This window comes from Typha angustifolia, chromosome 6 (genome assembly GCF_048772165.1).
Source record: "Typha angustifolia cultivar Huaian chromosome 6, ASM4877216v1, whole genome shotgun sequence".
NCBI lineage: Eukaryota > Viridiplantae > Streptophyta > Magnoliopsida > Poales > Typhaceae > Typha > Typha angustifolia.
The window spans coordinates 5,060,135-5,078,182 of record NC_133244.1 but is presented as its reverse complement, the minus strand read 5'-3'; the positions used below and the strand labels follow the sequence as shown (position 1 = coordinate 5,078,182).

At 32.2% G+C, this 18,048-nt stretch overlaps 2 protein-coding genes across 3 annotated transcripts; both read left to right on the top strand.

Annotated features, from left to right (window-relative positions):
• The first annotated feature begins 2,256 nt into the window (after nucleotides 1-2,256).
• LOC140761564 (protein DMP2-like) lies at nucleotides 2,257-3,145 on the top strand. 2 transcript variants are annotated; one of them, XM_073098951.1, is made up of 2 exons: nucleotides 2,257-2,539; nucleotides 2,675-3,145. In XM_073098951.1, the coding sequence occupies exons 1-2, from the start codon at nucleotides 2,262-2,264 to the stop codon at nucleotides 3,030-3,032; spliced, it is 636 nt and encodes a 211-aa protein (XP_072955052.1). In that variant the 5' UTR covers nucleotides 2,257-2,261; the 3' UTR covers nucleotides 3,033-3,145. The 2 variants fall into 2 exon arrangements, with proteins under 2 accessions (XP_072955052.1, XP_072955051.1); XM_073098950.1 differs by having other exon boundaries at nucleotides 2,609-3,145.
• Nucleotides 3,146-6,518: 3,373 nt separating this feature from the next.
• On the top strand, nucleotides 6,519-7,724 carry LOC140761200 (protein DMP5-like). The gene is made up of 2 exons (XM_073098438.1): nucleotides 6,519-7,020; nucleotides 7,101-7,724. The coding sequence occupies exons 1-2, from the start codon at nucleotides 6,728-6,730 to the stop codon at nucleotides 7,522-7,524; spliced, it is 717 nt and encodes a 238-aa protein (XP_072954539.1). The 5' UTR covers nucleotides 6,519-6,727; the 3' UTR covers nucleotides 7,525-7,724.
• Nucleotides 7,725-18,048: the final 10,324 nt, after the last annotated feature.

The window sequence follows — 18,048 nt, the reverse complement described above, 5'->3', positions numbered from 1 at the left end:
TCTTATTGTTAGAAACGCTACATTGTTCGGCATCTTAATTTTCTGAAATTAAATTTCTAAAACTTGATCAAGAAAAATGACGAGTGTTCTTCCAAATTAATATTTTTCAGTTTTTTGCTAAAAAATTGTTGAACTATTCAAAATGTTCTAAAATATAAGACCATGATAAATCTAACATTTTACTGATAGCTATGGTTTACCAAACCTCTTTTAGTATTAAATTTGGGGTGTCTTCTATTTTGTTAAACAAAATTTAGGAGAGAGCTATTTTGATTAAAAAAACTCAAAAAAAGAGAAGCATAAAACCATTTTTTTTTTCTTGAGAGTAAACTGATTTATTGGGATTGGAGTGATCTAATCTCAGGGATATCAAGGTATAGATCAGAACAAACTAACATTTAATCCACAAACAAATACAAACACAAAAATGATGCAAACAAAAGGAGTTACATAGTTCTACTTGTAACTTAAGGGTGAAGACAATTAAGCAATAAGCTATCAAAGGAGGAGTACAACATAGAGATCAAACATAACTCTTATCTATTGATGTTAAATTAATTTGAATCCTCTAATTAATAATGTGAATTAACTGGTTAGACAAATATCGTATGTAAAATGATAATTTTAGATGAAGGGATAAAATCTTACTCTACCAGTTTTTTTTTATATCAAATCATTTCTCTTCCTCAGGAGAAATTTTAGAGGTAAAAAAACTAAAATAAAAAAGAAACCTTCGGCGGTATCTATACTCTATGACCTCATTTATTTTAGGAACAAGATCAATTTTAAAAATGAGATTTTTATTCTAGTAATAACTAGTTCTGCGTTCACTTGTATCCTATAATAAAAATCTAATAATTATTTTTGATGTGATATAAAATAAAAAATATTATATTTTTATGAAATTATTATAATACTATTTGATTTGATAAAAGTAGAATGATAGGATAAATATCGATGTGTGATATAATATATAATTTTGTGAGTAATATTTATATTTTAGAATCAAACTATTATGATGTTTAATTGTTATTCTGGAATAAAAGATTATATTCAAGAATAAAAAAATATGAGGTCAAATATGATTGAAGGAGTTGTGCAAGGAAGCTTCTCTTTAGGCTTCCTTAGTTTTTATGGCTGTTTTTGGCCAAATTAGTCATCTCCCAAACTTTAGTTATGAAAATAGACTAAAAACTAAGGCTAAGATAGTTTTTCTTTTATTATAACTATTAGTAAATTATTAAACTTTTAAGTCTTTTACTTTTAAATAAAAATATTAAAAAAAAGTTCTTACTTTCAAAAAAAAAAGTGCTAAATAGTTAAGCATTTTATTAATAAAAAATTAGATATAATTTAAAATTAAAATTTAGAGGACTATAGTCAAAAAAATTCTATTAATAAAAGTACTGATAAAATAATGGACTCATCTAAAGGTAAAAGAATGAACTTGTCAACTATTTGTTTAATATATTTTAATAAATAAAAAACTCTTTTTCTACTGAGATATGATTTGGTACAGATTCCAGTCCCTCTTTATGTGAAGCTTAAGTTTGGTAGACATGGCCAACTTTGAGGAGAGAAGACAAAAGTTAGCTACAAAATATGATAGAGACTGAGAAGATTAACAAATTTAGTTGAGTATACGCATTCATAATTAGGTTAAGATACTCCTTCTGAGATGGCATATTACATAATGCAAGTAGTTCCACATTAAAATGTGATAGTGACATTAAAATATAGATAATATATCTTAATCAAATTCAAGTCAAAACCATATGCTTCCTTATTAATGATTGGAAGGATGTGAGCCTTCTATTAATTAATTCAATCTTACCCCTTGTTGCTTGATCATCACATCATGCTCTCTATACTGAGGTGATATTTAAGTGAATAAAGTGTTGGAGATCAAGCCTGATGGCTGTTTGTAAATGAGCCAAACTTGAGTTACTAATTTAGATTCAAATTTAAATGTGTCTTTGCTTTCTCTTGGAAGAATTTTCTTGTGAGATAGATTTGTTCAATGGACTTAAAGTGTGGTAAATTTAAACTCGATTTTGTTTCAATTAAGTCTACATTAACACCCCAAGGCATCAGGTTTAGGGATTAAGATTTAGAGTTTATATTCATCTTTCTTTTGTTCTCTCTCTCTCTCTCTCTCTCTCTCTCTCTCTCTCTCTCTCTCTCTCTCTCTCTCTCTATATATATATATATGAATGCCCATCTGTCTATCTATCTATATCTCTTACACATTAAGAACACATATGGCATCAACATCATCACCATCTGTGATACAAATCCATCAAGGCCAAGAACAAGAATTGAGGGAGCTGGAACCGACCGTGCAGGTCCCAAGTCCTTTGCGGGGCATGCCGGCCCCCGGCCCAACGTTGATGACGGCGACCGCTACCGCACCGATGCTTGACCGGACTCTGTCGAGCATGGCAAACCTCATGAAACTCCTCCCCACCGGCACCGTCCTCGCCTTCCAATCCCTCACCCCATCCTTCACCAACAACGGTTCATGCTACACCTCCAATAGGTACTAACTCACCTACTATTTTAAAAGCTTAAATTATTATATAACGATTTAGCTAGTTAATAACATTAGGTACATATCCGGGTTGCTTATCCTCCTCTGCGCCGTCTCCTGCGTCTTCTTCTCCTTCACCGACAGCCTCATCGGCCGCGACGGCAAGCCCTACTACGGCCTCGCGACGTTCAACGGCTTCTATGTGTTCAACTACCGTGGCGCCGACGAGGAGCGGGACGTCCTGTTCGGCGATCTCAGCAGGCTAAGGATAAGACTGTTAGACTACTTGCATGCCTTCTTCTCCGCGTTGGTGTTCTTGGTGGTGGCCTTCAGTGATTCCGAGATACAGTACTGCTTCTCCCTCGGCGACAATCCGAGCGCGAGGCAGCTGCTCGTGAATCTGCCGTTGGGGGCCGGGTTACTGGCGAGCGTGGTGTTCATGGTCTTTCCGACGTCTCGGAAGGGGATCGGATACACGGATACCACTCCCAATTCAAATTGATCATCACTTTTAAGATTAGTTTTCTCATTAATGTTCTCAATTGGTTTGTAATTAAGTTGACTTCTAAACGTTTATTCATGTCTGAAAGGCAAGTGACAAAGACAAGAAGGAATTGAAATTAAAAGGGGTGCAGACTTTGGTATTTTATTAGTTGCTTCTTATCCAGATTATTGTATGTATACGTAATACGTAGCTTGATTTCAGAGATAACAATATATAGAGTAGTATTATACTTGGAAGAAAAAAAGAGTCTTATATTATATACAGGGAAGCACTTCTTACGTAACTGCTTACAAATGAGATCTAGTAACTATCTCCATTCATTCATGCATGCATGCACAGATACATAGTGTCACGTACGTCTACAATATCCCCAAGTTATTTTAAACTTAATAGTGGCTAATAAAATAGAGAATATTTCATTACTCTTAAAAATATAAAAGAAAAGAAAATTATCTTTTAGACGCTCAAAAGTACTACTTATTTTATAAACATCTCGTAATCTCTTTTTTATGGTACATTGAACTTCTTAACTATTACTATATGAAATGTAGGTTATACCGCCAGTTACGAAATGCCACTGTAGATTAACACTAGCATTTTCCAAAATGTCGCTTAAAATCATGTCAATGTCGTGTAACACTGGCATTTCTATAATAATTAGCGGCATATATTCTAAATAGTGACATCTTCTGAATGCTGGTGAAAGTTTTACTAATAATTAGTTAAAATGTGGTATATGTTATAACATTTAGTGGCATTTCGTCGATTGCCGCTAAATATATAGTGGCATTTTCTAAATACCGATGTAGATCTAATTCATACCTTTTTAGAAAACACGAGTAAAAGCAACTAATAATTAGTGACGGTAAATAATTAGCGGCAATTACATAAATGCTGGTAAAACTAATCAATTTAATTTTATTATTTATTTAAATTTTTTTAGCAATATAATTGTGCTAAATTTAAATATCCTATGATAGTATAATCAAACATAATATTATTTTCTACTATATATCAACAAAATTATATATATAATAAACACAACTCTATAAAGAAAAGTTCATAAATGATATCTATATTGACTTTTCAAATGAAATACAAAAGTGTCTATGGAGGATACACATCAACAACAATCCAAAAAAATTAATTTTATGCCATATTTATAATAATTAATTTAGATACACAATTATCCAATTGTGGGTTGAGCTGCAGCATAGCCAAAGTGGTTTTGTGGATAGTTTAAACTTTGGGCCCAACCTTAGTAGATTTATTATGGTTTTTGGTTGCAGCTTAGCCCATTATTTTGGGCCTTCGACCGACCCAAATGGATTAATTACTCTTTAATATATTTTAAGTTACTTTAATCATTTTATTTAGTTAATCGTATCAAACTAGAACTTAACTATTCATATTTTTAGGGGATCGCTTGCTAGTTATAATAATTATTATGAATTAATTTTAATAGATTAGACTGTGGTATGGAAAATTAACTCTAGATCATTAATAGCCTTTTGAATTTGACTAATTTTCCATGGCAGTAACACCTGTGGAAGTCTTGGGCTTTGGTCAATGTTCACATGTTATCTTATTTTTCTAAAATATAAATAAAAAATAATATAATTTGAAACGGTTTTATTTTGTTTAATACGTATCTAAATCAAGAACTATAATAGATATATCTATTTAAACCCCCTCGAACTATCTATCACTTGTATACATACACTCTCTGAACTTTTTTTAGTAGTCACTATACCCCCCTAAAATAAAAGAAAAATATTCATATATACCCCGTTGTACTAAGAAAAAAATAATAATACAAACCTCTAAAATAAAACAACTTTTTTTTACATCAGGGGTATATGTGGAAAAATAATAATCAATGAGTGTATGTAAAAATTAGTAATAATTGAGGAAGTATATATATATATAGAGAGAGAGAGAGAGAGAGAGCTGTGTATTATTGAATTATAGTGAGAATTGAGGAGAAAACGGGCAGACAAAGACGTTCTTTTCGGTCCTGCTTGACATCCTTTTCATTAACAACTTTTTGAATTTGACTAATTTTCCATGATAACAACACCCGTTGAAATCTAGGACTTTGGTCAAACTTCACTATTGAAACATTGCCCATCTAATTGAGTTTTCCACCAAATTAGTCATGTTCCAATTTATTTCTCAAATTTATTATCAAACGGTGTCTCATTTATTGTAGCCCTAATAAAAATATTAAACTAATCAATATTTTACTTCTAAGTAAAAATACTAATTAGTTCAATATTTTTGTCTAGTCCTAAAATATTAGACTGGTCATAATTTCATGTATATAAATCCCGTTAAGGAAAAAAATTATATAAAAATACTGATTAGTTTAGCATTTTTATTAAAACTACAGTGAATTAGATCTCATCTAATAATAAGTTTAAGAGAGAACCTATTTTGGTAAATCAAAATTAAGAAGAGGTCTAGTTTGGTCAAAAACTCCATCTAATGCCCTTCTCTCCTTGTTGGAAGAGGGAGCTCCTCATTCATCTCAAGCATGCATTCACACGTATCTACGACGTGGTCAACTCATGCTCTCAAGACCTTGACTACTTGTAGACTTGGGAGACTCATTCATTGATCAAACTAAATTTATATCTAGTCCAGAAATCTAAAGAGCAACGAGAAATTAATGTCACAGAACCATAGAGAAATATGTCCCATTTGTTCACATAATTGGACTCCAAGATTATTATATGTTAGATAAAAAAGTCATCTTTTTCCTCACTACTAACTAAGTCAATCCTCTTAAAATAATATATAATGAATGAATAACTTTTTTCTTATTCAAGAATAACAGCTAAACATAATAATATAATACTCTCATTCTAAATATAAATACTATTTATCACAATTACATCTTATACAATACACTAACTTAATTACTAATTTATCTTTTATATTTATCTCATCAACTTACTTTATATCAAATTAAAAGTTATTCATGATAATTTTATAAAAAATAAAATATTTTTTATAAAATTTTAAACTATTTTTTATTATTATTTATTAACCTAAAGACTAGATATGAGCTAGACGAAGGACCAACTTCCATAGATATAAGAGCACTTCGACCTCACTAGACTTGTAACTAATATAGTAAGCTGTCTAGTCTAAGCTTCTAGTTATGTCCGTCGTCGAAAAATTGCTCCGAATTAAATGCCGCTGAGACTTATTCCAAACTATCGCGTTGTCGAGCCGTTAAGCTAAGCCACTAAGACATTAAACTATGAAATTATTTTCTCTATAATAATTATTTAGAGTCGTCGTCGATCTCTAACCTCCTTAGTCACGAGAAAAGACACTTACAATAAATATGAGATTTATTCAATACTACTAGAAAATTGAAGGTGAGTAGGCAAACGATCTTCTCCACAATAAATATGGGATTTATCCTCCCAAATTATCATAGAAACCAATCCTTCCATACCTCATCTTCATAAAACACCAAACAAAAATCTTCTTTTTCTCTTCCTTTGTCCTCTTCTTACCTCACCTCGCCTACCTTCGGATGATGCCCAGCATCCACCTCTTTCTCCTCACTTCTTCGTTGCTATAACACTAACAACTTAATCCCTCCTCTCTTCTATCTCTCTCTATAAATATCGATCCATCCATCCATCTAATTTGTCTACCATTACGCAAGAATTAGTATGGCATCATCGTCACCATCCATTGTGATCCAAATCCCTCAAGGCCAAGAACAAGAGCTCAAGGAGCTCGAACGGACTCCGCTGAACCAGAGCCCTTTACGGAGCACGCCGGCACCGACGGCACCTCCGAAGACCCCGCCGCCGGTGCCGGCCGCCACGCCACCTCCCGTTCTCGACCGGACCCTGGCCAGCGTTGCAAACCTCGTGAAACTCCTCCCCACCGGCACCGTCCTCGCCTTCCAGTCCCTCTCCCCTTCCTTCACCGACCACGGGAAATGCTACCCCTCCGACAAGTACTAACTCAAGTCAAACACTGATTGTTATTATCATCATCATCATTATTATTTTTATATTCCGGCGAATAATTAATCAGGTACATGTCCGCGCTTCTCGTCTTCTTCTGCGCCGCCTTCTGCATCTTCTTCTCCTTCACCGACAGCCTCCTCGGCAGCAACGGCAAGCCCTACTACGGCCTGGCGACGTTCAAGGGGTTCTACGTGTTCAACTACCACGGCGCCGACGAGGACCGGGGCGTCGTGTTCGGCGAACTCGCAAGGCTCAGGATACGATTCCTAGACTACGTGCATGCGCTCTTCGGCGCCTTGGTGTTCTTGGTGGTGGCCTTCAGCGATTCCGGGATACAGAACTGCTTCTTCCCGGACAGCGGGCCGAACACCAAGGAGCTGCTCGTGAATCTGCCGCTGGGGGTCGGATTCCTGTCCAGCGTCGTGTTCATGATCTTCCCGACGTCGAGGAAGGGGATCGGGTACTCGGACACCACTCCCCATTCGAAGTGATGGCGAAAGCGACGAAGGACAAGGGAGTGAAAGGGGCATGCGATGTCTTCGAGCGTAGACTTTGAAGAGTATTGTGTACGACTTCATTTTGTTTGATTAATTATTTGCAGTAGTGTTTATACGTACGTAGCTCTGGGAGGTATTCGCCTCCAATTTTGACTGCCATTTTTATTCAACATAAATTATTCAATCCTAACCACTAATTTCTCTCCTCTCATTCAACCGTTAAAAATAGACCAATAATTTAATACTAACCACTAATTTATTTATTTTTTAAAAATACGTTTTCACGTTTCAATCAATGTAATACTTATGATAATTCATATATATATATATATATATTGATATTTTAAAGTTTATTTTGTTTCTTTCTATCACCAAGAAGGATTAAGAAAATTTCAATCGCAATTAATTGTCTTTAAATGTTGAAGCAACCATTGTTAGGTGGATGTAATAATAATAATAATAATAATAATAATAATAATATAAGTTTGCAGGTTAAATAATGTATCCAAATAGGTGATTTACATAATTATTTATTTGAATAAAATCATTGTAACTAATTTGTGGGGGCTTTCGCAATTTAATTAGTGCCAATGGTATATATAAATTGTGTGTATTCTAGTAAAACAAAATATGCATCAGGTATAAAAAATATAAATATATATATTTAGCTTTATATACTAAATTTAAAAAATTAAATATAATTAAATTGTAAAAGTTCTATAGGTTAGAGCTACTGGGCAACATGAGTCTTTAATTTATTCGATAATTTAAATTTGGCAGCATCCGTTCATTTTAAAAGTCGTTACGTTTATTAGACTTTGTATATATTTGGTTGATAACAAATGGAGGACAAGAAAGAAAAATTGTAACAACCCAATCTAAAAAAAAAAAAAAAAATTTCATGGGCACGACGCGACCGGCCACAGCTTGGTTGGGCGCCACGCGCCTGCGGCCGCTGCCGCAGCCAACCAGCTACGGCCAGCTGGCCGCGGTGGGCCCCGGCGGGCCCCGGCGCCGCCACTACTTCTCCTCTACCGCCTTCCCTCTCTCTCTTTAAATCTCTCTCTCTCTCTCTCTTGCCCGAGGGTGGGCTCGTCGGAGCCGAGCCACCGGCGAGGGGCCGACCGCTGGCTAGCCAGCAGCGGCCGGTGCCCTCCCCGCCGGCCCGGGTCCGCAACCGCCTCCCTCACCTCCTCTCTTTCTTCTCTTTCTCTTTTGTTCTTCTTCTTCTTCTTCCTCTTCTTCTTCTTCTTCTTCTTTCTTTCCTTCTTTCTTTCTCTCTTTCTTTTTCTCCTCCTTCCTCAGCTCCTTCTCTTTCTTTCTACATAGTGTTGGGCTCGGCCCAGCACTGTAGCAGACAGTGCTGGGCTGAGCCCAGCACTGATGGCAGATGTGATTAATTTATTAATTAATTAGTTTATTTATGTTATTTATTTAGGTATTTTTCTTCTTAATTAATGCAAATAGATTATTTAGACATTAACTATTTTAATAATATTATATATCCTTCAATATAATTTTATTAATGATAATTTTTATAATTAATGATTAATTACGTATAAATATATGTAATACTTATATTTATTTATTTATTTACATATCTATTAGATTAATAGATAGATTTGCAAATTATAATTATTAGATTTATATTCTAATATTCTTATGATCTACATTTTAAGTAATTCTATTAATTTATTATACATTATTATTTTGTAACAAATAAGATAATGACTACATAGTCCCTAATTAATCAAGATATAATTTAATTATAATTAGGTTTTTATCTATATTTATATTTTATTTATAATTAAAATCTAGCCAATCATAAAAATAAGTAGAAATTCTAAAATCTAATAAATCATCATATTTTACTCGAACGGATTATAATGGGATAAACAATTAACTTTATGTTACTTAAACATTTTCAGATCCCGAACCCCTTATTTGAGACCCCGTTGTCCTTGCTAGCGAGAAGTGTCACACGGTTGATGGACGGATATAAAGGATACGTGGTTTGTATCTTCTGATCAGTGTGAGTAGTCTTATCCCCTAGATCCCTTTCTCAAATTAGGATATATTACATATTATGTACATGCATAATTTGGCTTCCAGCATGATTATATGACTTTATATAGGGATGATTTCAGTCAAGCATATTTTATCATACATTTGATTAGACTGATCTGGGATATAAGTACATTAGTGATATATAGAGATGATTGGAGATGATTATGCTGTTATAATTTTATGTCGGGATGATTTCTATCATGAGTATGCATATGATAGATTAGCATGAGTATGCATGTGTTAGATACATGGTTGGAGTTTGCATTACATCATTTTGCTCTTGATTCCTATTCCATCTAAATTCCTGTTATGCATTGACTTGTTATCGTACTGGATATATGCATATGATTTGTCTTTTAAAAAGGAAAGCATGAAATGTGATTGATAGGATAGTTGATAGAAAGTGTGAGGATACCCGAGTGGGTGCGAGGGTTAGGACGCGCTTGGTGGATGATTGATCGCTCGACATGGTCGCGATCTTGTTGGCCTTACGTTCGAGGTCGTTAGTCTGTGTGCGCAGCAGACATTCGGACACATGCCGTTCGCTAGGGCATATGTGGCGAGTTATCCTCACGAGATTTCTATCAGTTAGAAGGGTGCCTGGTCTGGATGGATGTTGATACCCTAGCGGATGGCAGGGTATGATTATATTTGAGATATTTCTTGCGGATGGCAGAGTATGCTCTAAGCTTTCAGGCATGATGTTGAGACCGGGTACCAAGTGTTGACTGTCCACAGTGGTCTAGTATGATGATATTATACCGATATATCGGTGATGATCGTGATGTTGAGAAATGCATATGATTTCATTATTATCTGACATACATGATTATCGAGTGGTCAATATGCATCATATATGGTTGCATTTGATATCATAGCATGGTCATGGTCGACATGCATCATGTGTCATATTTGAGAGAGAGTTATGATGATAGTATGACAGGGAGATTTGTTTACTCATGGTCGAGGATTATATACTTTTATCAGTTATGACATGTTATCTACTTTTCATTTATATATTATTGAGGATACATTCATATACTCATTCATGATATGATACTCTTTCTGATTCATATTATCCAGTACATGATTTACTCTCTGTTTGGCATCACTGATTCGGGGTAAGGTCTATTTACTAAGCCTTTTGCTCATGACTCTCTTTATTTTTTTTCTAACCCCTCAGATTTGTGGTACGTGATAGCGACCTGAGATATCTTGGGAAGATATTTTAGAGTGATGATGATGTGAGCTATTGATGCGAGACGGTATAGAAGATAGTTTAACCAGACATTGAGTTGTATCGTTGTTTGTTATATTTGTACCTTATTGTATCAGACGATGATTTGTATAATATAGGTCGAATTATAGTGTACTCTTGTATTAGTTATTTTAGTTGTATCTTGATGGTTTGTTGTGGCCTGTGTGGGTCCTGCCAGATTATGTAGCGGTCTAGTGTATATTATTGTGGACTTTGATATTCATATGTTAACAGGTTTATTTGGTTAAGAGTATGATTTATTTGGTGATGGATTATATGATCATGGATAGGTTAGCAGATTTTATTTGATGATGTCATGATTATATGTGCACAGGAGAGTATCCGTGCGTAACGGGCCCCGCCCGACTTGTCACGTGCGTCGCGCATGCCATGCGGCCGCATGGGCGTGCACGTGCCGGGCGGGGGCGTTACAAAAATGGTAAAATTTTTTAAGTAGAATCACACTTAGTAATTAGTCATAATTTATTCATGTTTGGAAAAAATTTTAAAGTGTTTAATAAAATAATAATAATAATAATAATAATGATTAAAAGATGAAAAATATGAATTGAAGTTTTTGGTAGATAATTAGTATTATGATACAATTCGGACTTCACTGATGTCGTCTCGAGCATGGATACACTTTAGGAGTGTCTTTGTTTCTTGTTTTAATGTTTAATTCCTAAGAAAATAAGTATTTTGTAAGTTGTGTTGGAACTCGGGTGGAGTGCGTTCGAACGCTGTTGTGAACGCGGTTGTGAACGTGGTTGTGAGAGTGTGCATTGTGTGTTCGAACGCCGCGTTCGAACGCGCTATGAATGCCTGCATCGCGTTCGTAAATCCAGAGAAGTGGAAAACAGGCGCGTTCGATCGCGCGTTCGAACTCTTGCATTGCGTTCGTAAATCCAGAGAAGAGCGAACTCGGTGCATTCAAACACGATCGGGCGTGTTCGAACGCGGTCGGCGAAAATGTATTGTTTAGGGTTAATTTTGAATTGTTTGGTTAGCCTCTAAAGGATGTGGATGGCAACCAGAGAGTCATTATTGATGAATTGAGTTTTTGCCTTGACTCCTTCGTCTTCTTCGCTCTCGTTCTCTTGATCCCCGGCGACGACGCTTCTAACTTCCTTCGACCGGCCAATCATCCTAGACCCTTAGGGGCGGCTCTCTCCTCCCCTTTCTTCCAATTTATCCAACACTTGCCCTAACCCTTCCATCAATCATAACCCTTCCACCACCATTAACGCCGCTCCGCCTCCATCCACCATCATCTAGGATCTCGTGCCTCCATCCACGGATCCTGATCAACCCCTCTGAAGCTTATCTACTAATCGGATGATATCTCGACATCCTCACATCCGATTCTCCTGAAATTTATTTGTTGGCAACCTCTTTTCTAGGGCTAAAACATATCCAAATTTCACGCCGATCCGATGACGGTATATTTCGGGATCTTATTACAAAGTTTCGTGTCAGATCTAGTCCAGATCAGAGAATTGGAAGAGATTGAAACTTAGCCTAAGGAGAGATTGTATCATATTAACGATTGGGTGATATGGTCGAGACAATCAATACATATAAGTTTTATTATTTTAGTGCCAATTCCTATCTCAAAACTAATACTTAGAACTGGCTTAAAAAAATGCTACTCTCTTTCTTTATAAAAAGAAAGTAGAATGAGCTAAAATAATTGAATCTAAGTAGTTTTAAGAAAGTGAAGAAAAAACTCATTTCCCACACCCACTTTTAAGAAATTATTACATATCATTTGGTTTTATACTTCCTAAAAACCAATCACTCTTACTGGAGTATTTCTTTTTCATCAAATTTGGCTACCTTAGCCAAGCTTACTATCCAAATAGGTCTCTCTATTATTATTATTATTATTATTATTATTATTATTATTATTATTATTATTATTATTATTATTATTATTATTATTATTATTATTATTATTATTATTATTATTATTATTATTATTATTATTATTATTATTATTATTATTATTATTATTATTATTATTATTATTATTATTATTATTATTATTATTATTATTATTATTATTATTATTATTATTATTATTATTATTATTATTATTATTATTATTATTATTATTATTATTATTATTATTATTATTATTATTATTATTATTATTATTATTATTATTATTATTATTATTATTATTATTATTATTATTATTATTATTATTATTATTATTATTATTATTATTATTATTATTATTATTATTATTATTATTATTATTATTATTATTATTATTATTATTATTATTATTATTATTATTATTATTATTATTATTATTATTATTATTATTATTATTATTATTATTATTATTATTATTATTATTATTATTATTATTATTATTATTATTATTATTATTATTATTATTATTATTATTATTATTATTATTATTATTATTATTATTATTATTATTATTATTATTATTATTATTATTATTATTATTATTATTATTATTATTATTATTATTATTATTATTATTATTATTATTATTATTATTATTATTATTATTATTATTATTATTATTATTATTATTATTATTATTATTATTATTATTATTATTATTATTATTATTATTATTATTATTATTATTATTATTATTATTATTATTATTATTATTATTATTATTATTATTATTATTATTATTATTATTATTATTATTATTATTATTATTATTATTATTATTATTATTATTATTATTATTATTATTATTATTATTATTATTATTATTATTATTATTATTATTATTATTATTATTATTATTATTATTATTATTATTATTATTATTATTATTATTATTATTATTATTATTATTATTATTATTATTATTATTATTATTATTATTATTATTATTATTATTATTATTATTATTATTATTATTATTATTATTATTATTATTATTATTATTATTATTATTATTATTATTATTATTATTATTTTATATGTTACCTATCATTTCATCAACCCAATAGAAAATAAACATTATTAGTGTTTTATCTTACACATAAAATGCTAATTTGATCAATGTTTTATTTGATACGGTAAGAATATAAATTCTCCAATCATGCGTAAATTTTCACCATCTCATGTTACCATTAGTTTACTTATTTCTTGATTGTGTTTATCCAACTCTCTTAATATAGTTAACATTTTATGCTTGTGATTAATCGCCTAACAGCACTTTACATCTAACACAAACCATCGAGTAACGATAAGAGATACTTTTTATAAACATTCTATAAATAAGATGATACTCGAAAGTGACGAAGATTAATGTTGAAATATAAATTGCTCCTGTAAGCACTGAAAGCTATGCTATCAGAGATGATGGTTGATATTTTGTTACTCTTATACAGTGAATAATAATGAAATGTTTGCAACTCTGATCACTTAATTTTTCAAAGAGTTGTTTCCTTGCATTTACAAGATATTGTATACATTCAAACACTTTATCAAATGAATCCTGGATTCCATGCAGATACTGTCAATCCTGTCAGGTTTCCTATCTTTCTTTCCTATATATTTTTTTTCTTTCCACAAAATGAAGTCATTCTACCTCCTATTCAGACTTTAAGGCATATAAGCTTTGACAATGTGAATTTGAAACTCATGGAGAAAAGTTGGTGCTGAAAATTCAAAGAGCATAGGGAATGACATGAAATCCCTACCACATAGAAATGACTCAAAGGTAAGTTAGTGAAAACTTCTTTTAGTTGGGTAGTAAATAAATAAGGAAAGAACATATAAAGAATCTGAATTATTGCCTGTGTTTTTATATGCCCTTATTTAATTTTTGTGACGCATTGATATTTTTAATTATATAAAAGTATACGGAATTTTTTTTACCCTTTGAACTATCGCTCTTTTCTATAATGACTCTTCAACTTTTTTTAATACATAATGACTTCTTAAATTATCAAAAATATCTCACTTGACTCCCTCCTTCTATTAGGGAGTCATTATGTAAAAAAAAATTTAAGAATTGTCTTTATCTAACATACTCCTTCGTTAATTGTCTATTATTTTTTTTCTATTAAAAATATTATGTGATCGATTTTAGATATTTTAGACACCATTTACCCTTATTTTAAAAGAATAAAAGAGGAAAAGAAATTAAGAATAAAATTGTCCTTTAATTTTGTTTTTTCCAATTAACAGCGTCGTGGAGATGAGAGATACTAGATAATCAAGAGGGCCAAAATACCAAGAAAAATAAATAAGAGAGTCTATATGAAAATAGCTAATAGTTTAATGGATCTAAGATATAATTAAGAAAGATAAGTCAATATATACCAATAGACTCCCACATTACATACAAATAGGAAATATCTATTGGGGGGAAAAAGAAACACAAGCTTAAGTTCCTTATTCTCTAGATCTTGCTACCAAGTTCAAGATAAGCAGTCATTTTCTTTCACAAAGTATTGTCATTTGTCATGCATAGTCCCCCCTACTTTTTCTCAACTAAAGTTCTTGCCAACTACCTTGGCCATAGTTTTCCTTGGCCCAGAAATGCACATCTCCATACCTATCTCTTTCAGTTTCACAAAACTTCTCAGGCTTTCACAATCATTGACTGCCAAATGACAAGTTAGCATCACTAGAGATTGTTCTACCTTTTGGAGTGTAGATTACTTGAATAGCATTTATGCATACACAATTCTGGAGTATTGGATTCCATCTCAAGCAAAATCTTGACTCTGGCTGTAGTTGGTGCTATTCTAAGATTTATTTCTGAAGTACACCTAAAAATGACATGAATGTAGTCTTTACTGCTTTATGGTGCTTTCAAAGGGATGATTATATATCCATTAAGATTACTTATCTATTTCTAATTTTAAGTCCACAAGACTTTGGATGAGATAACTAAATAAAATGATATTATTATCCTCGACAAAGAAACTAATAATATTGATTATCTCAACCTTAGTTATATCATTCATATATATTATTTTATGTTTTATAAGAATAAAGTAAAAAAATTAGACACTATAGGGAAAATTTTAATTCAAAATAACTAGATATGAAAAGAAATAATAAATAAAGTTAATATAAGAATGTAAAATTATAAAGATAAAAAGTAAAGACTCAACCACGGAGCGAGCTATAGTGGTGACTTGTAAAACAGAGAGCTTATAATATAGTAATATTTTAAGTAAAAATAAAATTGAGAATAAAATTAAAATTTAAAAAATAAAAATAAATTTGAAGTAATTAAGATTGTTACTTGTATATCAAATTTTATAAACTTATTATTTCTAATATCATAAAGAAAAATGTTGAAGGCAATATGATAATAAGACCCTTATCCATTACCTTGGGATATATAATCTCATTCTCTTATAGATGTTATATCAGCTCATCTAAGAGAAGACATTATATTTGGATTCCTAATCCGACCCATTATTTTATTCCAAAATAATTTAATATATGTACAGAAAGAAAAGAATAGAAAAGAAAGAGAAATTAAGAAAAAAAAAGGAGAATAAACAAAGACATTAGAATGCAAGCAACTTGTGTATCACTGTATGAATGAGGGCCAGACCAGGAGATAAAACGTTCAAATAGGATCCTTAAAGACCTCGGGCTTTTCGAGAGTATCCTAATAAAAACATATGCTTATCCCTAATAGATATATATATATATCTACAGTTTTTAAGTCTAGAGGTAGATAATTCTTTAGAACATATGAATAATCTCTCTCTCTCTCTCTCATCTTCCTTCTTACAATTAAGATTGTTACTTTCAATCTTTATTCTTGATCGTTGGTGTTGACGATTGGTCTCCAAATTTCTTGGAAGTGTAGCACTTGAAAAGTTGATAATAAAGGTATTGTTATTCTAAGCATATTCGGATCGGTCAGATCATTATCAGGATAGAATGTCCCTAAAAAATTATGTTGTACGGATCTTTATCTTATCAAAGATTAAGATTTTAATCCCTCATATAACTCTATCTGAGAGCACCGCACCGTGTGTATATAATATAAGAGGGCTACAGTAGATACATACTAAATTTATGAATCATCTATCTCTTCTAGTTCTTTCTCTCCTTAAAAATCACGTTTAGGCCACCATCCGGGCTTAGGGTTCGAAGGACAAAATAGTGTGCTTTTCTTGCCCGATGTGGTGTGGTCCGACATCTCAGAGTAATCAACTATACATGTACTTGATTGACATCTCATGATCAAGACTTTCCATGTTCGCATCAAAGATTATGCTTCTGTTGCATCAATATTTTCTAATAGGTATTATATCCCGGAGATAGAATTCTTGAAAGTCCATCAACACCATCTATTGATGGGAAAATTAGTATCTTAAGAAAGATTATAATATGACTCAGTCCATATTGGCTCCACTAGCGACATTGGGTTTATTGGGATGCGCCTATTTATCTAGTTGATTTTTGTTTAAAGAAATAAAATGATTTTTGTCGGGGGGTGTTCGCGTTTGAACGGGCCTTACGAACACCTGTACGCGTTCACAAAAATAGAGGACACAAATTGTGCATTCAAACGGAATTGGTCCGTTCGAACGCCAATGCTTGTACTCGTTCGCAACGACACAGAACTGTAAGGCACATTCAAACACACCGCGACAAAAATTGTTGGGTTGTTAGGGTTTTTAACTTAGTTGATGGATCCTTAGGGTGAGCCTCAATAAATATGTGGAGGAAATCCTAATTGGAGTTAATCTGATAATTGAAAACCGGTATTGTGCCTTTATTTTCTTCTCTTCTTGCTCTGACAATTGACGCCCTCTCCCACCTCCTTCCTTCCACCACCCAAGTTTTTGGTCGGCTTTCTCTAACTCCTAATCCCCCTCTTTTTTAATAATTTCTCCTCTTTCATACTAAGGAATTAACCTAGTACCTATCTAGCCATTGAAGAACTATCAAGCTAGGGTTTATCTAACCTTGAGCTGCTGTTCGATTGATATCTCAAGATCTAACCATCTAAACCATACGATTTTGGATTCTTTGAAAAGCACTTTTCAAAGGCGATAATATATCCAAAATTTAGGAAGATCTAACGGCTAAATCATCCGTAGCTTTCTTCAAAAATCACATCTCCAATCTAGTTCAAAACAGTTTTGGATCGAATCAAGCCAATTCGTAACATATTACAAGCATCTTGCTTTCTAACTCAAAAGCTTTCG

Excerpts from the sequence above, each read along its gene's own strand:
- LOC140761564 (XM_073098950.1), top strand. The coding sequence starts at position 2,262 with ATGGCATCAACATCATCACCATCTGTGATACAAATCCATCAAGGCCAA. Across the intron at positions 2,540-2,608 it reads TCATGCTACACCTCCAATAG|GTACATATCCGGGTTGCTTA; the intron begins GTACTAACTCAC and ends TAATAACATTAG.
- LOC140761200 (XM_073098438.1), top strand. The coding sequence starts at position 6,728 with ATGGCATCATCGTCACCATCCATTGTGATCCAAATCCCTCAAGGCCAA. Across the intron at positions 7,021-7,100 it reads AAATGCTACCCCTCCGACAA|GTACATGTCCGCGCTTCTCG; the intron begins GTACTAACTCAA and ends ATAATTAATCAG.